The 25174-nt window shown below is 44.0% G+C and overlaps 1 protein-coding gene across 1 annotated transcript in view; it reads left to right on the plus strand.

Annotated features, from left to right (window-relative positions):
- Positions 1-25174, plus strand: part of USP6NL (USP6 N-terminal like) — a 751219-nt gene that overhangs the window by 594775 nt on the left and 131270 nt on the right. The window contains exon 13 of the mRNA XM_069229194.1: positions 832-984. Coding sequence (XP_069085295.1) covers positions 832-984 — 153 coding nt within the window. The remainder of the gene's footprint in view (positions 1-831; positions 985-25174) is intronic.

The following is a 25174-nucleotide window of genomic DNA, read 5'->3' on the forward strand; positions in this document are numbered from 1 at the left end:
ATACTTCCTCCCGTCACACCTCAGTCAGTTGTTACCCAATATGTCAAGTTATTGATGCAAATTGAAGAACTTATATCTATATTTTGAAGTTGCTATACTGAAATGCTATCCCTGAAACACATCCCTCAAATGTTGATCCTGTTGTCAGTTAAAGGAACAATAGCACGAGTACATGAGATGGTGGGATGTAAATTGCACGTGCAAGGTATGTGGCATTTGTCAGAGAAATGGGGGTCTTGTGACAAATGTGGATAGAATGAGGGAGAAATATTAACCCCTTCACCCAAAGAAATGTAGTCCCCCGCATGAATCGCCTGCATCCACAGAAGCAAGACAGGAGATTGTGCTTTCTCCTTCAATGCAGCCAAAAGCTGGAAATCTCGCTCTCTACATATCAGGACCAACACTCCACGACATACGCAAGAATCTGAACTCTTGGATGTACAACTAGGAACACCTCCATACCTACCCTCCGGCATCTAAATGCCCTCATGGTTGATAATCTGCGCAATACAAATCTACTGAACCTAAGTTAGTGCCTAGGATTAAAGATTTCAGCCTGAATGATTGTTGCAATGAATACCACACCAAATTATAAGTACAGGCTGGTATGTGTAGTAAATTGATCCCTTTTTTTCCGATTAAGGATATTGTCACTTCTTACGTTCTGCACATTTTCTCCATTTTAGAATCTCTGCATTTACAGTTCCATGCTTTAACTCTGCCATAATAACCATTTCAAATAATTCATAAAGTAAACTACAGCACACGTAGACTTTATTAAATTGTATTTACATTGTTTCCTGGAACATTGTCTTTATCTGTGATTAGAATATCTAATGAAGTTGTCCATGGAGGAACTTATAGAATTTCTACAAGAGAGCCTAGCCAAGGATTTCTACTTTGAAGATGACTTTGTAATAGAACAGCTGCAGAACTCCATGTCTGAACTTAAACGTGCCAAGATGGACCTCCCCCCTCAAGGTAAGAAAGTCAAATCTGGCATGTTTACGATTCTTTGTGTCTGTCCAGCCATCTGGTCTGTGTTTTGTGTTGTTTTAATTTAAGAAGTACCGGTTTTGTGTTAAGTGGTTGTACTTCTCAACATGATTCATTTCAAAGATGTTCCCTTTTGCCTTTTTTAACATAATTGTGTTCAGCAGCACCTAGAGTCCAGCAAACGAAAGATTTGCCTGAAAGTATTAACCAAACTGATGTTCGTTGGAGTAGGTAATGCACAATAAAACAAGTCATAATAAAAGTACTGATTTTATGTTGCTGATTCAGATTAAGGTACAACTTCTCTATTGCCCCAGTGTTTTTCAGATTTGTGAATAAGGACCTATTTCATTCTTTCTCCGTGTATGCAGTCAAGTGTGTGTGTGTGTTAGTATAAGCTGGTCACTCAAAAAGTTATCTATAGGTGTGTGTCACCAGTAGGTAGTTATAGTGACTACCATGTTTCCATAGAAAAAGCGTTTTTTGACTTGCCTATATTTTTGGCACCATTTCACGAATCTTCACAAAATTGTCCCAAAAAGGTGTGCCATTGAATCATGTTGTGCATGGGAAGTTTTGGGGTGTTCTGTCAAGCAGGGGCTGAGAAAGGGTGGGTGGGGATTAAAATAATGTGTATTTTACATGTTAATTCCCATAGGAGTTTTGAGCACAACTACTAGATGCCGTTGCAAATTTGCAGCAAAAATTGAAAAAAAACAAAAAAGAGAGAACCCTTGTGTGGCCCAGGTCCCAGTGGTATGTAAAAAAATAAAGGAGAGGGGTGCATTGGGGTACCCCGCCAGGGTTACATTTACTGCCCCAGGGACCACCACCTCCCTAAGTCTTTGATTCAATAGTATGCGGGGTCTGCTCGGCCCCCCATGCCCCGGGGACCACCATCTCCCTGGGTCAATTCATTGAAAGTAAGGTTCCCCCGCACCTGGGGACACCAGCTCCCCAGGGCTTTTCATTTAAATTAATGGGGGTGGAGGAGGGCACGTGCCCCCTTCGTGGAGCGAATAATGGCCCTGTGGACCGCCACCCCCAGGTCCAGCTTCTGCTGTGTTCCGGGGTGACTTGGGGGGCCAACGCCCATGATTAAGGCGTGCATGGATCCTTCCGGGTGTAGTAGATATTTCTCGGGGGAATAAAGCTTTTCAGGATACGAGCGGGGAACCCAACCCGCACATGCACCACCGCTGTGGGGCAGGAAAAAAACGGAATCATACCAAAGTGGCAAAAAGAACTTTATTCCGAAAGCTTGCTTTTTGGGATTAGATGCAAATCTTTTCAGCCGTTTTCAAGATATTAGCATTTAAATGGGGGCTTTGGTTAGGGCATGAAGAGGTTAATGCTGAGAAAAAGTTGGGAATATCTGGAAGTTTGGTCCCACGAGAGCCCCGAAGTATTGAAAAACAAATAGAAAATAGGGCCTTTTGATTGGCAGAGGAAACCTTTTCTTCAGTCTGCCGTTTTAGTACTGTGGTGAGATGTCATTAACAATGTCATCATTTCTAGAATTTAACATGTCATTATTGATGTGGTTATAAACAGTGCATGGTGGGGTGCTAATTTAATGTAAGCTAAGATCTTACTACCATACCTAACAATAATGTCACTTTATGCTGTTTTTTTGAGTGAGTGTGTGTAAATACATATATACGTGTGTATGTGTATATATAAATATTTATATAGCTATTATGGTGACCTTCAAAATCCTAACTCCTACTTGGACTGCTTCTCATAATCTCGCTTTTGAAGTCACAGATGACATTAGAAAATATATCATTCATTAACCACTAGTGACATCAAATATCACTTCATCATTAACATCATTGGTGGCATGACTGAAGCTACATGTTTTACACGTCTGTGGACTGACAGGGGAAATGCAACTTAAGTTTAACCATGCCTTGTATATTTTCTACTGTCCTCAGACTTTGTAGGTTGTGGTCAGTGTCATCAAGCTCTGGGTGCAGTCTTCACCCATACCCTGCTCTTTTTCCCTGGGCTCTCGGGCTGCAGAATTTACAACATGTTTGTTGTAACCTTGAATTTGGAATATATCAGTTTAAGAATGAACATCATATAACTGTTGCTTGCCCACGGTATCCATACCGAAATGGCAGTCCTGAGTTTGTAATACCCCGGTCCCCTCAGCACAGCTTAACACAGCTGCAGCCCAATCACCTGAAAACAAATCTTAAATCATTAATGTTAAAGGTATTTTACAGTTTTCCTGAGAATGGTGCCCTCATCTCTGATCCACAATTTCAGTGCATCCACCTCATCAGTTGTAAAACTAATCATGAATGAACAAGAGCATTCATTTTTGCTTGGACATTTCTGCTATAAATTAACATTTACTACTAAACCCTTAAACTCTTGACAAAATATTATTTATAAATCTGCACATTAGCCCCTTGAGTGCGGGAGTCAGCACACTACCTCGATGGTGCGGGTCACGACCAGTGGGCGACACCAGGGAGGGTGTTGCACCCGAGTATTTTTTTATTTTTTTTAAAACACCCCAGGAGGCACAGAAGATCTTCCGTGACCCCCCCCCCCCCATCCGCCCCTTTGTGATGTCAGCGCACCGCGAGGTATGCTGACGTCACTGTTTTGTGCTCCAATGGGGAAAACAGCCTCAAACAGCCTTCCTCTGCAATCGAGGGCCAGGAAACCCCACTAGAGACCAGGGGCATCTTTTTTTTTTATAAAAAGGTAGGTGTCCCTTGGGGACTAAATAAAAAAAATAAAAAATTTGACAGGGGGTCACCCGTGGGCAGAGCGACCCCCTGTGGGGGCAATAATATTTTTTTTTTTATTAGTTGTATGGTTTCCCTAGGGCCATTATGGCCCCCAAAGAAACCATACAACTACTAAAAAAATATATAGGTCTATATATATATATATATATATCTATGTCTACGTAGATATATATATATATATATGTGTGTGTATATATATATCGATTTTGTTAGTGCATGTGTTTTTTCCCTGGGGGCTGCGATCGGTCCCCAGGAAAACCGGACACACATATTAAAGCGATCTCTATATATATATATATATATATATCTGCCACCAGTTGTCTTGCAGTTGCAGCTTGCGTCTTCAAAGCAATGCACATACTTCAACTGACGCGTTTCAACTGTAGCTTTTAGGCAACAATAAAAAAGTCAAGTAAATCTTGTGATTATGTTTCTACTCCAAAAGGATGAGACTTTTGTCTAGTGGCAGTTTTGATGCCATAAAGTAACGCAGAATGTTTATATGCCTGCTGCAAACAGCAAATCTGTATTTTATGTAAATAGCTGCGTACATTAGTAAAGTCAGCCATTACCTGCGCTAAAATACAAATGAAATGTATGTGGGTGGGGGGGCGGCTATGGAGAGATGAAGGGCACTTTTGCTGGGTGGTAGTGAGGGAATTAGAGGAGGAGGACATGGGAGTGGGAGCACCAATAATGATTGTTGGACTGGGCGCTAGAGGTGCTAAAAACTGTGACGATTGGTATGTGACAACGTGTTTTTTGAGTGTCTTAAAAGAACATGCTGATTGAGGGAAAAAGCGAAGGTAAGGTGACCTCTACTGTTTCACGTATCACACACACGCCAGCAATTTTGTGACTGTCTACGTAGGCTAGTGTTTAAGAGCAACAGTTTAGCCAGTAGCAGAGATTGCATCTTGTTGGATGACTGCTGCTCAAGGCCTGACTCAGGGTATAGAGGACAGCTCTGACATAGGATCAGAGACTGAGACAGCAGATACTGAGACAGCATCTGAGGGAAGGACAATGGCGCAGACTCTGGGAGTGATTTTTCAGTCAGAGGAGTCACATTCGATAACTCCTCTTCCAGTAATTATGAAGGAGATGATGAGGACAGTCCTGCTGTCCCTTCGCAAGCACAGTCTGTGAAACGGGACAATATTGGTTTGTATTGTAGAGACATCAAAATTATCTATCACAAAACAAACTGGTTTTGTAAGGCAGGCACCTGTGTTTTTGGTCCTGGGCTTGGCGGCCATATAGGGACACATACTAAACCCAGACCTTTCTGGAAACTAGACATCGGGAGAAGTCCACGGAGGTGTGACTTGTGTAGATTCCCCAAATTTCTTTCACCCAGAATACCCTGCAAAGCTGAAATGTTGAATAAAAACTCTATTTTTTTCTTGCATTTCTGTCACACAAGCTACAGGAGTGTGCTGGAATCCACAGAAGTCCTACCACCCAGTGTTTCCCCACCTGCCCTGATAAAAATACTACCCCACTTGAGTGCCTGTACCTAGTGCCTGCGCCAGGAATGGATCACCCCAGGGTCAACAGTTGCCCTCATGTAAGGACCAACGTTGACCGTTGTGTGATCTATTCCTGTTGCGGCACTAAGCCTGCCCACACAAGTGAGGTACAATTTTTATTGGGAGACTTGGAGGAACACTGGAAGGAAATTTGTGGCTCCTCTCAGATTCCAAAACTTTCTGACACCGAAATGTGAGGAAAAAAGTGTTTTCTGGCCAAATTTGAGGTTTGCAAGGATTCTGGATAACAGAGCCTAGTGAGAGCCCCACAAGTCACCCCATCTTGGATTCCCCTAGGTATCTAGTTTTCAAAAATGAAAAATGCACAGGTGTGGTAGGTTTCCTTAGGTGCCGGCTGAGCTAGAGGCCAAAATCCACAGCTAGGCACTTTCCAAAAAACAGCTCTGTTTTCTTTTGGAAAATGTGGTGTGTTCACGTTGTGTTGGGAAAATGTGGTGTGTTCACGTTGTGTTTTGGGGCATTTCCTGTCGCGGGCGCTAGGTCCACCCACACAAGTGAGGCACTATTTTTATCTGTAGACTTGGGGGAACCCTGGGTGGAAGGAAATTTGTGGCTGCTCTCAGATTACAGAACTTTCTGTCACCGAAATGTGAGGAAAACGTTTTTTTGGGCCAAATTTTGAGGTTTGCAAAGGATTCTGGGTAACATAACCTGGTGAGAGCCCCACAAGTCACCCCATCGTGGAGTCCCCTAGGTGTCTAGTTTAAAAAAAAATGCACAGGTTTGGGAGGTTTCCCTAGGTGCCAGCTGAGCTAGAGGCCAAAATCTACAGCTAGGCACTTTGCAAAAAACACATCAGATTTCGATGTAAAAATGTGATGTGTCCATGTTGCGTTTCCTGTCGCGAGCATTAGGGCTACCCACGCAATTGAGGTACCATTTTTATCGGGAGCCTTCGGGGAACACAGAATAGCAAAACAAGTGCTATTGCCCATTGTCTTTCTCTACATTTGTTCCTTCCAAATGTAAGACTGTGTAAAAAAGACGTCCATTTGAGAAATGCCCTGTAATTTACATGCTAGTATGGGCACCCCGGAATTCAGAGATTTTTTTTTTTAAAGATTTTATTACAGTTTTTGAATATAACAATAACATTATCGCAGAGGTGCTTAAGTTAACTGTTCCCCCCTCCCTCCCCTCATGCTACAGATTATGTAAAAGTTATTCACAGTTGGCAGGTCTCAATAGAGTTAGTTGTTACCGTCTTCGCTAGCAGAGCCTTAGGATTCCTGTGTTGCGTTTGAGTCTGTATCTGAGTCCGTAGTGGTTCTATTTGCTTCTTCGGAGAATGCATTTGGTGATTTTAGTTTTTCCAGGATTAATTCCCATTGGGATGCGTCGTCTCTTGGTCGGAGTTCGCGTAGTGCCTGGCGAAGCAGTGTCGTTCCTTCTGCTTCTGCCCACTTCACTAAAGAGTTTTGCCATCTGGATATTTGTGGGGCCGTTGGTGATTTCCAGTTTGTGGTTATGTCCCGTCTTGCTAGGATTAGAGCAAGGTCTATAAATTTGTTGGAGATTTTAAGGGCTGTCGGGCGTGGAAAGTCCCCCAGTAACGCCACTGCTGGGGATTTGATTAATGTTCTATCAGTGCAGGCTGATGTTTTAGCAAAAGTCTCTTCCCAGAATGTGTTACGTTGGGGGCAGCTCCAGAGCATATGTATGAGGTTGGCTGCAGGCTCCGTGCATCTGGGACAGCTTGTGGAGTTTGTTCTGTAGATTTTGGAAATCATGTGTGGGGTCATGTAAGCTCTATGAAAGATGTATAGGTTTATTAATTTGAACCTGGCATTTCTGGATACTGGATAGATATGAGAGACGATCCGATCCCATTGCTTTTCATCTCAAGCGACATCCAAGTCCGATTGCCATTTGGTTTTAAGTTTTTCTAGGGGTAGGCATGTGCTGGCTTGTAGCGCTTTATAGATTCCAGATACTACACCTTTTAGATCCCCAATGGAGCAAATGGTATTGCAGCTATTATGAGTGGGGGGTTCAAGGTTTCCTGTTATCCAGGTTTTTTGAGCGATTTTAATGATGGCGTTGTGGGTAATGAATAAACCGGGGGGAGGTTATATTGTGTTTGTAGCTCAGTGTAGGTGCGGAGTTTCCCTCTCCCGTATAGGTCTCCTAGTTTAGTAATATTATGAGAAATCAGTTTATTGAGGCCTGAAATATTTTGCTTCCCTGAGATATGGATCATGCAGGACAATGGGGCCTCCGGGGTGTAAGGAGTGTTAATGCGGGAGCGTTTCAGATGTTGGGACCAACAGTGTCTAGCAGACTCCCATTCTATCGGGAGCAGCTGTTTGGTTTTTCGGGGGTTCAGTAGTATGCCCAGTATCCTGTCTATGGGGCAGTTTAAGGGAAGGCATAGTTCAGCGTCAGTTGGAGGGCTGCATAATAATTTTGCGACCCATTGAAGTTGTCCTGCCCAGTAGTATATCTCCATATCCGGGGCGGCTAGGCCACCCTCAGCTGTAGGTCTCTGGAGTGTTCTTAGTGCCATTCTATGTCTACTCGGACCCCAAGCGAAGTTTGTAGACATGGACTCTATCTCTTTGAATACTGCTTTCGGGATTATGAGTGGGATAGTTGAGAAATAGTACAGCAGTCTGGGCAGCACTATCATTTTAAGAAGAGCCACTCTGCCTGTGACTGTTAGTGGTAGTGTTTCCCAGAAGCGCATACTGGCTCTGATCCCTCTGAGTGCTCCTTGTATGTTTCCTTCTAGTAGGTCATTTACTGAGTGGTAAATCTTTACTCCTAAGTATTTGAATGTGTTAGGTGACCAGGGGAGGCCTCTTGTGTCATTTGGTTCCGGGGTTTCTTTGTGCAGTGGGAAGATGGTGGACTTTCTCCAATTAATCCGAAGTCCGGAAGCAGTTCCATAACTGTCCATCATTCTCATGGCCCCAGGTAAGTCTGATTCTAAGGTTTGTAGGAAGAGCAACATGTCATCAGCGTATAGTGCAATGTAGTGGGCCCAATTATTTATTGGGATGCCCCTATAGTAGAGACCTGTTCTTGCCATATGCGCTAGGGGCTCTATTGCGATTGCAAAAAGAAGGGGGGATAATGGACATCCTTGTCTTGTGCCCCTGCCAACCTGAAACGAAGGGGATATGTAGTTGCCTGTTTTTACTCTTGCAGTCGGGTTAGTATATAGTAGTTTGGTCCACCTTACAAATCCTTTGCCCAGCCCCAACTTTAGCATAGCTTGTTCCAGATAGTCCCATCTTAAGCTATCAAATGCCTTCTCTATATCGACCGAGATGATCGCCGCTTGTGGTAAGTTTGGGGGCAACGAATGGAGTATTGATATGAGGCGTCTAATGTTTTGGGATGTGCTACGATTGGGTATGAAACCCGATTGGTCTTGATGAATCAATGAGGGCATATGGGGGAGTAATCTGTCAGCTAAGATCCGGCTTAATATTTTGTAATCTATGTTGAGCATTGATAGGGGGCGATAAGAGCGAATGTCTGTGGCGGGTGTATCTGGTTTCAGCAGGGGGATCATAATAGCATTGTTAGTGGATTGGGGGAGGGAGTTACTATTCCACGCCTCTGCATATAATGCGCAGAGGTGGGGGGCTAGCAAGTCTTGATACTGGTGGTAAAATGGAAGCCCGTCCGCTCCGGGGACTTTACCCCTGGCCGTACTTTGGATTGCGGTTTTTATTTCGGCAATCTATATAGGCGTCGCTAGAGTCGAAATGTCTTCAGTTGACAGGTTGGGGGTGGTGAGGGTCTCTAATTCACGTAACTGGGTAGGGGTCAGTGTTATGGTGGGGGGCATATAGAAGTGCATAGTACTCTTGGAAGACAGAGTTAAAGTCATTTTGGGTGTAAACGTGTGTGCCTTGTGAGTTTTCGACTATTACAGTTTTTGGGGGTTGCACGAGCCAGGCTAGTAAGGTGCTAGCTTTGTCCGCCACTGAGTGTAGTCTGGTTACGTGTTGTTTATAATCGAAGCGGGCGAGTGTATTAGCAGCTACGTGAATTTTCATCCTAGCAGCCACTATTGCAGGGTGTAAGTTAGGTTGTGTGGGGCACTTTCTTTCCAGGTATCTAAGAGAGTCTTCCAGTTGAAGAAGTTCTGCTTCGATTGATTTTCGGGCACCTATGTTTTCAGCAATACATTTTTCCCGGATTACTATTTTAAAAGTTTCCCATTCAATGGATCTAGTAGATGCCGTACCCTCGTTGTGTTTGAAAAATTCTCCAATAGCAGTATGTAATGTATGTTTAAACGCTTCGTCTCCGAGCATTTCCGCTCTGAGGCGCCAAGTTGGGATTGTCGGTCTCTCCCTTGATAGTGAAGCTATCAAGGGGTTATGGTCAGATATCGTTCGGCTAAGATATTCCGCAAACACCCCGTCGCTCTGTATTTCAGGGGATACCAGGATGGAATCGAGTCTAACATGTAGATCATGTACAGGAGAGTAGTATGAGTAGTCCCTAGAGTGTGGTTTAAGTGTTCTCCAACTGTCTATTAATTACCAGTGTTGTTGCCATTCTATGAATTGCTTTGCCGTTTTCAGCGATTGGGATCGTGATACTGGGGGGTGCGATCTGTCCAGGGTGTTACTAGTAATGCAGTTAAAGTCTCCCCCGATTATATTTGTGCCAGCCAGAAGAGGACCTAATTCTAGCGATAATCTGTCGAGGAATTTGCCTTGGTCGTGGTTGGGGGCGTATACTCCTCCTATTGTCACTTCTCTGCCACCTAATCTTCCACTTGCTATCACGTATCTTCCCTCTTTATTGATAACCTTGTGGAGTATCTGAAAAGGAACCCCGGGACGGATCCACATAAGAACTCCCCTAGCATAGGCTGAGTAGTTAGTGGCAATTATTTGACCTCTCCATCTTTTGCTAAGGGCTTTAACTTCCTGCTCTATCAGGTGAGTTTCTTGTAGTAGGGCTATGTGTATTCCCCTTCGTTTAAGGTAGTTGTGGATTTTGTATTGTTTGGACATATTGTTTTGGCCTCTTACATTCCAGGTTATTATTTTATAGTGAGTTGTCATTATCTTGGTTAATCTTGGTTGTGTTGACAGAGTTACTCATGGGCTCTGCAGCGAGTGAGGCTAAGTTAGGCGACCTAAATTTAGTTTGAGATCTGCCTTTTAAAGAGATTGTGTTTGCATGAATTGTCCCATTCCCAACTCTAACTCGAACTTTCCCCAACTCCCTCTCCCCAGGACCGGATAACAAAACTTTCCCGGTCCAAACCATACAAATTATCTTATTTCCTATTGGAGGTGGGAGGCGCGTCAGGGCTGAGAGCTTACACCCCGGGACTTTCCGGGGACCCGGCTGAAGTATATTTGCTGCCCGTGAGTGAATATTCGAGGTTTACTACACCCTAGTGGTTACCTAGAGGGTTCACCTCTGCAGGGGTTGTATATAGGGGGTGATCGCTTAGTAAATTGGGTGAACACTGTCAGGGTCTTGCGGAGTTAGATGAGTTCTTCCGCCGTTCTGGGGGTCACTTTTGGTAGATAAGTGCAAGTGTCTTGGGATGAGATTGAAAGACTCCCGCAGCTCGAGTCGTGGTCCGAGACCTCACCTGAGGTTTGCGAGTGGTGTGGGGCTCCTCTGTTCAAGGCCGCTACTGCATCTACTGCTTCGCGCATACCTTGTAGTGATTGGTGTCTGGAGGGTGCAGTTTCTAGTGCTCTTTTAGAGGATCTACCACGTTTCCTGCCAGGGGCGCGGGATGATCTACTCGGTTCGCTTAGAGATGTAAAGTTTAGGGATTCTAGCCAATCTCCTACCAGCTGTGGGGTTGAGAAAAAGTGCGTCTTGCCCTCGTGTTCAACTCTCAGTTTAGCCGGAAACAGCATTGCATATTTGATGCCTTTCTCGCGTAGGGTTCGTTTAGGGTTATTGTATGAAGCTCTCTGAGCTTGGGTTTCTTTGGTGAAATCGGGGAATATCATGATACGCTGGTTGTTTAGTATGATTTCCCCTTTAATACGAGTTTGCGAAAGGATATAGTCCCTGTCCTTAAAGTGCAGTAGTTTTGCTACCACCGGGCGGGGTGTGGATCCCTGTGGAGGGGGTCTGCCGGGGACTCGGTGTGCTCTTTCGATCGCAAAGAATGCTGAAAAGCCTTCTGGTGGGACTGTGTCCTTGAGCCAATTTTCTAGGAATGTCTCTGTGTTCACTGCTGAGAGTTCTATACCTTCCGGTATTCCGATTATTCTCAGGTTTCTCCGATTTTCGGCATCCTCAGCTCTGGATTCCAGGGTTTTGATCCTGGATATTAATTCGGACATCTCTAAAGTCAATGTTTTTTGTGTGGACGTCACCGTGTTTAATGTTTTTTCCGTGGCCCCCACTCTTTCTGTGAGTTTTCGATGATTATCTCTCAGCAGTGATAAGTCCACCGTTAGATTGTCTATTTTTTGTTCGAGTGCTTCGCGAGATTCCCTTATGGCTTGTAGGATTGTATCCAGGGTTGTTTCTTGTTGAGTTGTTGTACTCTGGTAGGCCGAGTGGAGAGGCAGTCCGGACATCTTGTCTGTCGATGATTCTTCTTGGTCTTGACCATCACGTTTTTTGGGCTTGCCCATTTTGTTAGCTTTGTCATGTATTGGTGGAGACGAGGACGTCTATTTGCGGCAGGTTAGGATATGGGCATCCAATTATGGTCTTCGGAGGGCACACCTTCAATGGGTCGTTACTTTTCGTCAGCTAGATGATTAGGATTTTAAGCGAGGGGGTTAGCGTTTTGTGCAGCCCTCAACGCGGCGGGGCCACCCACTGGGGCGCTGGTGGGCAAAATAAGTTGCAGTCGGCGTGCAATTCTCTTAGTTCGACAGGGGTACTTAGGCCAGTGCGCGGCTGGGTCGGTTTAAGTTAATGTTATTAGTTCTGATGTTGGGGCCCGGTCGCTACCGTGGAGACTCTGGAGTGGTTTCTCGGGGGTCCTTCGGGGGGTTTTATGCTTCTGGGAGGTGATTGGATCATTGGTTACTCACTGCAGTTGGTTGAGTACACAGTTTGCTCCCCCGTTTCCATTGCCGTCTCTCCGATCTCCGGGTGGTTGGTCGCTCGGGTTCACGGAATCTGGGTTGCAGTCCCGCTCTAGGCCGCGGATGGACCCCGACTTCACCTGTTTGCTCAGGGTCCCAGTCGGTGCCGCAAGTTCCCAGCCGTGTCGAGATGGGGGCCCCCAGTGGGCTGGATTACGTTAATGTTATTAGTTCTGATGTTGGGGCCCGGTCGCTACTGTGGAGATTCTGGAGTGGTCCCTCGGGGGCCCTTCGGGGGGGTGGGGGGGTTTATGCTCCTGGGAGGTGATTGGGTCATTGGTTACTCACTGCGTTTGAGTTGGTTGAGTGCTCAGTTTGCTCCCCCGTTTCCATTGTCGTCTCTTCGATCTCCGGTTGGATGGACGCTCGGGTTCACGGGATCTGGGTTGCAATCCTGTACTAGACCGCGGATGGATCTCGCCTGCTCGCCCAGGGTCCCAGTCGATGCTGCAAGCTCCCAGCCTCGTCGGGATGGGGGCTCCCAGTGGGCACCGTCGCCTCCGGGAGCCTGGCGTCTCAGTGTGCCCCCTCACCCCGGTGCCAGTTCCGCCTTGGATTTTCAGGCCTCCGGGCTCCGCGCCGATACGTTCACGCCGCTGCTCCTCGCCTCTCTCCTAATGTGGCTGTAGGGGTCGCCGCTTCCCCACTGCATCAGTTTGGGGTATCGGGTTGTCGAGATCGCGTCTTAGGGTCGGAGAACTTTGTTATTTCTACAATGTGGGGCCCGGTTCCCCACGCGGCCGCCATCTTGGTTTTCTGGAGCTCCGGGGCTCGATCGTATTTTCTTCTTTCTTACTTGTTCGAGAATGCCGCCACTGCTCCGAGTTCTGTTCTGGGGACCGCCAATGTTGGGATCGAGTTTGATGGGGTTTTCGGGGCTTGTTGATGGCTAGGTTTCGGTCCGGGTCCCGTTCTCGGCCCCGGAGAGCCGCTCTACACGTGCAGCTTCATCGGCTGCCGGCCACGCCATCCCCCCCCCCCCCTCCCCCCCCAGAATTCAGAGATGTGCAAATAACCACTGTTTCTGAACACCTTATCTTATGCCCATTTTGAAAATACAAAGTTTTTCTTGATACCTATTTTTCACTCTTAATATTTCAGCAAATGAATTGCTGTATACCCGGTATAGAATGAAAACCCATTGCAAGGTGCAGCTCATTTATTGGCTCTGGGTACCTAGGGATCTTGATGAACCTGCAAGCCCTATATATCCCTGCAGCCAGAAGAGTCCAGCAGATGGAACGATATATTGCTTTCAAAAATATGACGTGGCAGGAAAGAGTTACAGAGTAAAACGTGGAGAAAAATGGCAGTTTTTTTCAGCTCAGTTTCAATATTCTTTTATGTCAGCTGTTATTTTCTGTAGGAAACCCTTGTAGGATCTATACAAATGACCCCTTGCTGAATTCAGAATTTTGTCTACTTATCCAAAGTGTTTAGCCTTCCGGGATCCTGCATTGGTTTTCACACCCATTCCTGTCACTAACTGTAAAGAGGCTGAAAGCACAAAAAGTAGTAAAAATGGGGTATGTCCCAGTAAAATGCCAAAATTGTGTTGCAAAATGTGGTTTTCTGATTCAAGTCTGCCTGTTCCTGAAAGCTGGGAAGATCGTGATTTTAGCACCGCAAAGCCTTTGTTGATGCCATTTTCAGGGGAAAAAACACAAGCCTTCTTCGGCAGCCCTTTTTTCCCATTATTTATTTTTTTTTAAGAACAAACTTTTTGCCGTATTTTGGTTAATTTCTTGGTCTCCACCAGGGAACCCACAAACTCTGGATACCTTTAGAATTCCTAGGATGTTGGAAAAAAGGATGCAAATTTGGCATGGATAGCTTATGTGAACAAAAAGTTATGAAGGCCTAAGCGCAAACTACCCCAAATACCCAAAAAAGGGTTCAGCACTGGGGTGGGGGGTGGAGCCCAGCAGCTAAGGGGTCAGATTTACTGTTCTGGAAATTGTTTACTTGTATAAATGCAAAACAGGCCGTTTATTTCTAAACACTGTGTTCTGGGTGTATAGCTTCAAACAGTTCTGTGTCTATTTATAAAATCAGTCCACATTTATACTCTGTGGCCTTTTAACATGAATTATGCTTGAGTGATTTCTGGAAACAGATAGTTCTCAATGGTCTTAGTATTTGAATATGTTTAAAGAAATGTTGGCTTTGAAAAAAATAAATCCATGTTAAAATCCAAGTCTGTCTATTTTATTTAACTTTTTTTTAGAACAGCGCTTGGTTGTGCTGTGTGAAATACATGTAGTTGTTTCAATGTGTGTTTTATGTTTCAGGAGGGAATCATGCCTTAGAGATCTTCTCTTGATTTTCTCTTTCTTTTCCTTTTGCAATCTGATAGCTATTTTTCTGCAAATTGTCTCAGTGATAATCTCTGTCGCTGTGATCTCTACCTCTGATCTGTCTCAATAAAGATTTCAACTGGCATCCCGGCTGCTGTCATGCTGGGGCAATGTCCCTACAATTGTATTTACATAGTGCTTAGATCTTTCTAGAAACTGAAACTCCGGTCCTTATTTGCTAGCACTTCTTTGTTACCTTAACAGGCTCATGTATTGAACAATAAAGTCTTTCATTTGGCTGAAAACAGACATCTCAACAGAGACATAGGTGCTCATTTCGACTTCGGCAGTTTTTTTCGTAAGAATGCCAAAGCCGCGGGTGCCAAAAGACTGCCAGTGCTGGTGGTCTGAAGACCGCCATATTACGACATTATGCTGATTTCGGGCAGCAATCTGACACGGTCAGCCTGGCCGTCGTAATAGAGGCAGTTTCTGTCACCGCCATGCAAACAGAACGCCGCCCGCCGTATTACGATCCGTAATACAGCGCAGCAGTTTCCTGCACGACGGTGCGGTGCCGGTGGTGGAAATCGGAGGGACCCATCCTCTCCTGAACGACCACCTTGCTGAAGCAAGTAAATTGATTGTCTGAAAAGGGACGGGTGGGAGGGTGGGGGAGGTGTCTTTGTGTGTGTATGTGTAAGTGCTTGTAGGTTTGTGTGAATTCCTGGGGAGAAGTTGGTGTCTGTGTGTGTGTGTGTGTGTGTAAGTGCGTGTATGGAGAGGGGGTGTTGTGTGTGTGTGTGCTTGTATGTTTATGTGAATGCTGGGTGGAAAAAGGGGTGTCTGTGTGTGTGTGTTTGTGTGTGTGTGTGTGTAAGTGCATGTATGCCGAGGGGGGGGGGAGGGAGGTTTAGCGAGTGTGTTTCTGTTTGTGTGACTGCGGGGTGGGTGGGAGGGGGGGTGTATGTCTGAGTGCGTGCATGCAAGTGAATGTGTATGTCTGAGTGCAAGCATGCGAGTCAATGGGTGTATCTGAGTGCGTGTTTGGGTGCGAGTGTGTGGGGGTGTATAAAAGTGAATGGTGTGAGTGGGGGTGCGTGAATGTAGGTATGTGGTCGTGTGGGAGGGTGTCTTCCAGCCACAGGAATGGAGATTCCTGTCACCGGGGGCAAAAGTGCCAGCATTGCATGAAAATGCTGGCGGTCTGCCGAGTCGCAATGCCGATGGTGGTATTACGGCTACCTACGGCCCGGCTGGCGGTCCCGTCAGTGTTTCGGTGGTTTGGCTTTGATCAAACCGCCGAAGTCGTAATATGGCGGTCTTTATCGCCGGCCCGGCTGTGTTATTACCACCACTGCTAGTCCGGCAGTCTAAGAACCGCCAGACTCGAAATGAGGGCCATAACCTGTAAAATGAAAACATAACTTTGTCAATCATTGGAAATAATGTCCTTGGGGAAAATTTTACACCCCAGCACTTCTAACATTTTTATATAAATATTTGGGAAATGTGTTATGTTAAACATTGTATGCACTTAATTCTTAATGCAATGTATCCTGAACAGTTCCTCACACTATAGCACTATAAAAACTATATATTAATTAAATTGTGGTGCTACGCATTCTATATGTTCTATGTTCTTCTTTAAACTTGTGTTCAAAACTCCATTCAAAAATCTTTGTGTACATTTTATTTTTTGTACCTAATCTTTTATAAAAGCATGGGTATTAATATACGTGGAAAGTATAAAAGCTGTCATGTAGATTTACTTGAGCAGCGTTTACTATTCATTTAATATAAACATTTACTGCCATTTTAAGTTACTTTTTTATAGACATAATCTAAATTTCTGAACAATTCATTTTCCTTGTTTTAATTTGTGTTCTAATTCTGTCACAGTAATATATATTCTGTAAAAACAAATTATACAAAGAGATTCCTTGTTGTGGCACGCAGTAGAAACCTCTTATCATTTGACCAGTCCTTCTAGTTTCAGGCCAGTTTTATTTACAGTCCAAGATTCTGAAGCAAGTGGTTGCAACTCATTGCAATACATTTAATAATCTTGACCCCTTCCAGTTTTTGAAATATCATTTTGACTGCTGCCTTGTGCTAAAACAGTCATTAAAGGCCCTCTCCCTAATTATAGACCTGAATGACATTTGAGGGTCTGTAACAAGGACTTCAACAACTGGTATAGCCAGAAGCATGAGTGAATTCCACCCACTTAGGGTAGAATGTTCTACTTTAAATAGGACAAAACAGAAAGACAAGTATTTGAATGTTGATAGCAGAGTCTACATTAGCTATTATAGTCCACCGCCATTCATTGCCTTGAATCTATCTCTCATCATTCCAGATTTTTAGTTAAGCAGTATTATCCAATGAGAGGGCACACACATGGTTACTGACGGGGTGCAGCCAGACAGCATGAGGTGACTGGTAAAATAAAGAAAGCTTCTCAGTAAAAGGATTGAACTGAGCTTTATTCAGCAACCTGCCCGAAGCGTGGTTTCCCTCTTGCCAGCAAAGATCCAACTGTCAACAGTAGAACCCATGCTCAGGGAAGTTCTAAATGACATAGTATATAGAACACAATGCCTACAATGCCTTAAATGCATAACAGTGACCCTGAGTGCCATACTTTACACCAGTCGGTCACTACTGTGAGTCTCTTTCCCTTCGAGTAATATTATGATTGTTAATGAGACCCTTAAAATGTGGCATGAAATTCATAGAAATGTTTGTTAGATGATGTTGTGGGCGTGTCCAGTCTAATATTTCTTTTGATATTTAATTTATAAGGTGACACGTATAGGGTAGCCATCAATTACCCTTCAGAGGTCGACACACATCTTTGGACTCAGATAGTAGTGTGATAATGTCCTAGCAGTCAACATTAACAATATCAAATCAATAAACACCACTTTCAATTTGGAGACAGTAATTAATACGCACCATGACCTAGGTGGCCATGAATCACCACACCAGTTTAAAAAAGTTCAAACATTTATTTCCCTTTAGATTAACAATGCTAAGATCACGTAAATCAAACACAAGACCAAATGATACAAGTACAGTAACAATACAGGCCGACCAAATCTTTGGAAGAATTTTAACTTAGACAGAATATTTATCATTAAGCTTTCAAGAACCACCATGCAGAATAACAACAATGATAGACACAGAATACATCTAGTTATCACAGATGAATTGATTACAATCAAATTATATACATCAGTCAAATTTAGATTTTGGCATCCCTAACGGATACTCTAATTCGATAAGCATGTTTAGGCATCATGCAAAAAGAAAAGAAAACAAAAATTAATTTGGAAAACATATGACTGTGGTGCTAACCAAAAATAGCGGTTGGATTTTCTCAAGAGAGAAAACATAAAAATCTGTAAGAAAGGCAAATGCACATTTGGTTATACCTCTCCTAAATAGATAGGAAGCAGCCATGTCTTCAACAGTGGAGCATATGGTCTTCATTGTACAGGATCGTTATTATGAACGGGGTAACAGCTCAGTAAATTTTGGGCCTCATATACCAGAATCATTGACAAAAAGTTAAGACAACAGGAACACATAATTTCACTAGCTTAGAAAAAAAGAATCTGTAGAACCCTCAGATCTGCAAGTAACTGGCCTGACAACACCTAAACTTTGCTATATCAAAACCCTAGAAAGCACCTAGCAAAGTTTCTATTGGTCAAACTGTGGGGTATTTTAGGTCAGTACCAATTAGCTTTTCTCCACGTTTCAGAAGTATCTTTTCTTCATTTCCTGCACTCATGATTGGCTCATCTTCTCTGATCCAGATCACAAGTTTCCACAGTAAAATACAATTGTTGCAGGTTATACATGAGCACTGAAGACTATTGTTCCTGGGTACACAATATCTCATCCCGGGAAGACAGACAAATGTTACAACAGAAAAACACAACTTTTCCATAGTGAGCAAGTCACACAGGATGCTTAGAGAAATATCATTTTGCAGAGTTAACACTTTTAACACATTGCCTCTGGAAAATTACTAAAACATGAGGCCTTTTAAAAACAATGTTAAAATAAAACATGGAGAATAAAACAATTCATAATGCTTAAACTAATAATCCTTTTAGTACATATTCATATTCATTTTTCAGTAAATTTAATTATTAAACAAATACATTTTCATTCAATATTATTTTCTCATGTTAATGCACATTGTTTATGGTGTCCACCATATCAGCTACTAATTTTTCTTTATTAATACACAATTTAAATTAAGTCTTTTAATACGTTATTTCACAATATTTTAATGTCACAATTTTTATTAATAATGTTTGCACTCCAACAATGTGCTTTTGCTATTTATGTAAAATAATAAAATAACCTTATCTGTTAGATTACCTTTGGTGAGGATGCTCCTCATCTTTTTGTTCTTTTGAAATGTATTATAATGAATAGCTGTTTTTGAGAGTCAAATGGGCATATAAGAAAAGTAGAAATGGATTTTAGTCTTAAAGTACAGCTCTTTTGGGAATTTTGGTGAGTTCTAAAATAATTTATCCAGGTAAACAAATGCCGATCCTCTGTTGGTATCTGATGAATCATGTTTGGAAGAAACCTGGGATTTGATGGCTCATCTTTTGAGAAAGAAGTTTCCCACAATATTTTCTCTTAGAAATGATGTGTAGTGGCCCATAAGCAAAAATGAGGATGTGCTTGCTACAAATGCTCATCAAGGTGAGGAAGAAAATAAACTGGTATGCTGAGCAAAACAGGTTTTTCCAACAGCAGTACTCTTTTGATTTCCCCATATTCTACTCAGACTTCACCACAGCTACAATGGGAGTATTCTGACAAAAGTAAGGCAGTCCTAGATACCATGTTGCTGAAATTGGAGATATTGACTTTAAATTCTTTCCTATACTGCAGGCCTAATTAAATAACCAATGAGAGGTTGGTGCAGATAGGAAACAAGCTGTTTCAAAAGTTTATTTATGACAGACCATATTTTTAAATGACAAAGAAATAGTTAACAAGAGAGATCCACGTCCACATCTTTGTCCTCAAACAATCTATCCTCTCTGATGCTTATTACTTACTTTCGTTATAAAAGTGTAGCATTTTGTTAGACTTAAGTTTTAATCTTCCATTTAATTGAACAGAAGTACATTTTATTAGACCTGGAGGAAGATATTTCTTATTTCCAATGAGTAGATGTTTGTTCTTTAGGGTAGTGAGACTGTACGAATTTGTTGCAGTCTGAACATTTCTTTTATTTTTTTTTGTTGCTTTTTCCATTTCCTTTTATCAGTAGTTGCATGCCTGCATAAATGTTCACTGGCTTCAGAATATTTTTATTGTGAGTAAAACATAAGAAAAATATAAAACAGATTTAAATATATATGTCTGTTTATAAAAACTTGTGTCCCTTAAGCATAACTACACTTAAAGGTCATTAATTAAAGCATTTTAGAATGAGTATCATCGTAAATCAGACGGACCAATAAGACAACTGTTTTTTAATATTGTAAAAACTGTCATGGACTACATATTGTTCAAACTGTCAAAATGTTATATAATGCAAACACATGGAATGTTTTGATATTTAATTTATTTCAGGAGCTTTCAGGAGAAGAGATTAAAACCATGTATCTATACATATTCAGTCTTTTGCACAGGATAGCAGAGGATTCTAAAGCCTTCTTCCCAAGCAGTTAGGCAGTATCTCTTCCAGTGCAGGGACATTGTTTGAGCCAGGTGAACATTGTAGTTCTTTATTACAAATCTGTGACCTTTAGAGGAAGCTGTTAGTAGAAAGGGTTTAATGATGTGTAGGCCGATATATTGTAATGAGGCTTAAATTGGGTACATGAGTAGATGCTGACTGACAAGAGGCCCAACAAATGCAGCATGGGTCTGATGTTACTGTTTGTGATAAACACTGATACACTTTTCACATCAGATGTTGATGATCTCAGATTGAATACTTTTGACCTCATCACTATCCACCTATGCTCTATTTTCTGATGCACGACATCAAGGCACTGTTCCTAGGTGAATAGAATCTCTTTTGCCTGAATGTTATGTTATGATAAATATATTTCTAAAGCACACAATGATCTGGAGGTGTCTAAGCACTGCTACAGAGATGCAAAGCCCAACTAATTATTAAAAAGCCAAGTTTTAAGATACTTTTGTGGGTCCTGTGCTCACTGCGCCACTGGAATCAATCCATCTATCACTTGTTCTTATTGCATTTGTTGCCCTAAGTGGGAAGGGTATGCCCAGCCGTTGGTCCCTTGCTCCCCATGCCACTGTAATCAGTCTAGCCTGGCTGCTGAAGGGTTATACCCTGAAACCAGTCCCAGAATGCTTGTTTCCAGTCGAGGGAGGGCCTGGCAGTTCGGACTGCACCGTTCCATGGGGAGCAGGGTCAAGACTGATTTGCATATGGCTGGGTACAAACTGGAATGGCATGGCTAGCAAAAAAGCAGTGGATTTAGGCTCACATCTCTGTACTGGGGTGAATGTTTGATAGTGTTAAGCATTCCGACCATCACTTACTCTTATTGTATTTGTCGCTGTAAGTAGGAAGGGTATGCCCAGACGTGGGTCCCTTGCTCCACATGTCACTGGAGTCAAGCTAGCCTGGCTGATGAAAGGTTATACCCTGAAACCAGTCCCAGGATGCTTGTTTCTAGTCCTGGAAGGACCTGGCTTGGCAGTTCGGGCTGGGCTGTTCTCATGGGGAGCAGGGTCAAGACTGATTTGTATATGGCGGGGTCCAAACTGGAATGGCGCTGATCGCAAAAAACAAAAACTTTAGCCCAAGATCTCAGTACTGGAGGTGAATGTTTGACATTGTTCAGCATTTCGTCCATCACTTGTTCTTTTTTCATTTGTCGCCCTAAGTGGGAAGGGTATGCCCAGATGTGTGCCCTTGCTCCCCAAGCCGCTGGAGTCAAGCTAGCCTGGCTGAAAAAGTGTGATTCCCTGAAAGCGGTCCCAAGATGCTTGTTTCCAGTCCAGTGAGGACTTGGCTTGGCAGTTCGGGCTGGACTGACAGGCGGACTCCAGCAGTGATGGTGGCAGCATACGTACAGTATCTGATAGAGACAAGAGGGTTCATGTACCGATGAACTTTGTGCCCAGTTATGTGGTGGGAGAAGACATTGATAAGTGGTTTTATGAAAATGAAGTTGCACTGAGGGTACATGGGGTTCCTGAAGAGAACTGGTGGCAGGCCTGTGGAAACACATGCCAGCACTTGTGAGGGGCACACTTCTAAAACTAGAGGTTGGTGACCAGACCAAGCACAAGCCCATGAAAGCCACTTTGGCTGCCAAATTTGAACTGACACCTGAGAAGTATCGCCAAAGATTCAGGGACAGTAACAAGCTCCCCAATCAATCCTGGATAGATTTCTTTGATTACCCCAGAAATGCACTGAATGGCTGGGTGAGGGGCTGCAAAGTAAATGATTATGTTGGGCTGTACAATTAAATCGTGAGAGAGCACCTGCTCTGTATCAGTTTTACAGAGTTGCGCCAGCACCTAGTTGACAGTAAGCTGACTGATCCCAGGAAACTTGCTGAGGAGGCGGGCATCTGGGCTAGCACCAGAGTGTCCAAAAAGGTATCTGGGAGTGACCCCAAGAAGGATGGTTCAATTAACCCCCAAGAGAAAGAGGAGGAGGTTAAAGATGACCCAGACAAGTCCCAGGGTAAGAGGGGAGGAAAAGGTTCCCATGCCCCATCTGGGAAACAGCGGTGGTTCTGGTGGTCAGTGGCACAGGCTACCCCATTTCCAACCCTGCTGCTTTGAGTGCTCCCAGCTAGGACGCAAGCCGGGGGACTCTGCCTGTCCAAAGAAGCCATCTAGTGGTGGGACCTCTACAAGGGTGGCCAATGGGGCCTTAGGGAAAAGTAGCCCCCCCGGGGCAAGTCATAGACCATGCCATAATCTCCCTCAGTTGAGAGATAGACTCGGAGGGTGAGCTGGTGGCCCCTAAGGGTGGGAGTCATCACTTCCAACAGGTGGAAGTGAATGGGGTCCCAGATACTGTTCTGAGGGACACTGGGGCTAGTCCTACCATAATTGTGGAGAGACTAGTTTCCCAGAGCTGTACAATGGCCAGGTGTGTAGGGTGACTCCAGCCCATGGGGAGGATTTTTTCCACTCTATGGCCCTGCATCCCTGAGGTGGGGTGAGAAGGTTACCCAGAAAAGGGTCATAGTTAGTCCCCAGATGCCCATAGACAGGATTCTGGGAAATGAGTTACCACCGGTGGCAAGAGAACAGGGAGGTGTGGCCCCTAAGGGCACCCTGACAGTTCAGTAGTCTGAAAGTACCACTCGCCAGAGAAAGGTACGGAAGCCCAGATGTAGGGCCCTGTTGAGGGAGGACTCACCCTTGTCCCCTGTTCAGCCTCAGGGTACAGACCCCGGGTTGATTGACTAGTGTCAGGATACCACCACTGAACTGGAGGGAGGTAGAGTGGAAGTAGGGTGCAAAACCCCTAGGGCTACTGCCCCGCCACTCTGAAACACCTCAGAGGTCAGGGAAACCTCAGGGCCCATAGGGAGTTCCCTGCCAGCCCTACGGCTGGAGTAGAAGCCTACCCTGCGGCCTGGCTCTTGACGTTGACAGCTGTCAGTGGCCTCCGTTGGTTGCTCTCCTTATCGACAAAGTTTTCCTTGGGTTGGGGACAGAAGTCAGACCCAAGAAATAGAAATGGGCCACATCTCTTTGTTGGCCATGGTGGTACAATCTGCCTGCTGGGATGCATCTGTAAGCAAATGAAAATGAGGAGCTTCACAGATGGGGTCCATAGATGAGGGTATGGGTTCCCCAAAGGTCAGTTCAGTGGCTCCAGAGAGTGTAGACAGAGGGACCCAACTGAGTTCAGAAAGACATAAAAATAGCAAGTGCCTCTGTAGTAGTGGCTTGTTGTCCACGTTCTATCGCCATAAGCAGGTACGTCCATCAAGGTGTTAATGAGCCTACCCTGTCTTGAGGCTGGAAAGGGGGTTGTGTTTGAAAATGGCCCTCTCTGAAGGGTCACCCCAAATGTTTTGCCTTCCTTCTCCTCTTTTTCTGACCTCAGTTTTGTTGGCTTTAGGACTCTGGGCACTTTAATACAGCTAACCAGAGCTAAAGTGCATGTGACCTCTCCCTAAAACATGGCAACATTGACTCATACCTAATTGGCATATTTAAATGTACCTATATGTCCCTAGTAAAGTGCACTAAATGTGGTAAACCAAGCTGGTAAATGTAATGCTACTAGTGGGCCTGCAGCTCTGATTGTGTCTCGTACCTAAGTAGCCCCTTAACCGTGTCTCATGTCTGTCATTGTTCAGCCTGTGTGTGTGCAATTTCACTGCCACTTCGACTTGGCATTAAAAACAAAACTACTTGCCTAGCCTTAAATTCCCTTTATCTTCCATAGCAGTCACCCCGAAGATAGGCCCGAGGTAACCGATAGGGCAGGGTGCTATGTGAGTGAAAAGGCATGACATGTTCTTATAAGTTTTACATGTCCTGGTATTGAAAACCACCCCAAAGTCATTTTTCATTACTGTGAAGCCTGCTTCTCTCATAGACCGACATTAGAGATTCCCTTATATACTTTTAAATTGTAATTTCTGATTTGAGAGGAATAGACTTGTCATGTTTGGAATGGTAGTGAGAAATCCTACTTACTGGTGAAGTTGGATTCTACATTACTGTTTCAGAAATGGCACTTTTAGAAAGTAGGCATTTCTCTGCACTTACTATCATCTGTGCCTTACAGCCTGACTCCAGTCCACGTCTGGTCTGTGCCTGTTGACAGCTCCCCTTGTGCCTTCCACCCAGACAGCCATAAACACAGGACACTCAGCTGCATCTGTATTCATCTGCATACAGATGGTTTTCCCTGGGCAGGAAGAGTGGAGGCGGCTCTCTTTTACAATTCAAAGGCCAGTGGTCTGCACTCACACAAAGGACTCGTAACCCCCCACAAGGCTCCTGGCAGACTGGGCTGGGTTGAAAGGGGAACTTGTGCACTTCAAAACCACTCTTAGAAGTTTCCTCCACTTCAAAGGCACTTTTGTGTGTGTGTTTGTGTGGGTGTATATATATATATGTGTGTATATATATATATACATACATGCACACACACACATATACTGGGTCTATGACCCCACCAAATCAGACACTTTTGGACATACAACTGGACTCTATCAGAGGGCCTGCCTGGCTGCCCAGAGGACTTAACTTGACCACTTTGCTGAATGGACTGCTGGCCTGCTTGTTACCCTGCTGTCTGTTGACCCCTCACTCTCCTAGAAGGACTCTGCCTTCCTTCTCAAGTGCTCTCCAAGGGCTTGGATTGAGCTTGCCTCCTGTTCTGAGGTCTCAGCTCTATCAAAGACTTCACAAAGGAGCAGAAAATCCACTGTGTTGGAAAATCGACACAACACCTGGAAACTTTGATGCAACGCCTGGTCCATCGTCGCAGCGAC

Source organism: Pleurodeles waltl, chromosome 4_1 (assembly GCF_031143425.1).
Source record: "Pleurodeles waltl isolate 20211129_DDA chromosome 4_1, aPleWal1.hap1.20221129, whole genome shotgun sequence".
NCBI classification, from domain to species: domain Eukaryota; kingdom Metazoa; phylum Chordata; class Amphibia; order Caudata; family Salamandridae; genus Pleurodeles; species Pleurodeles waltl.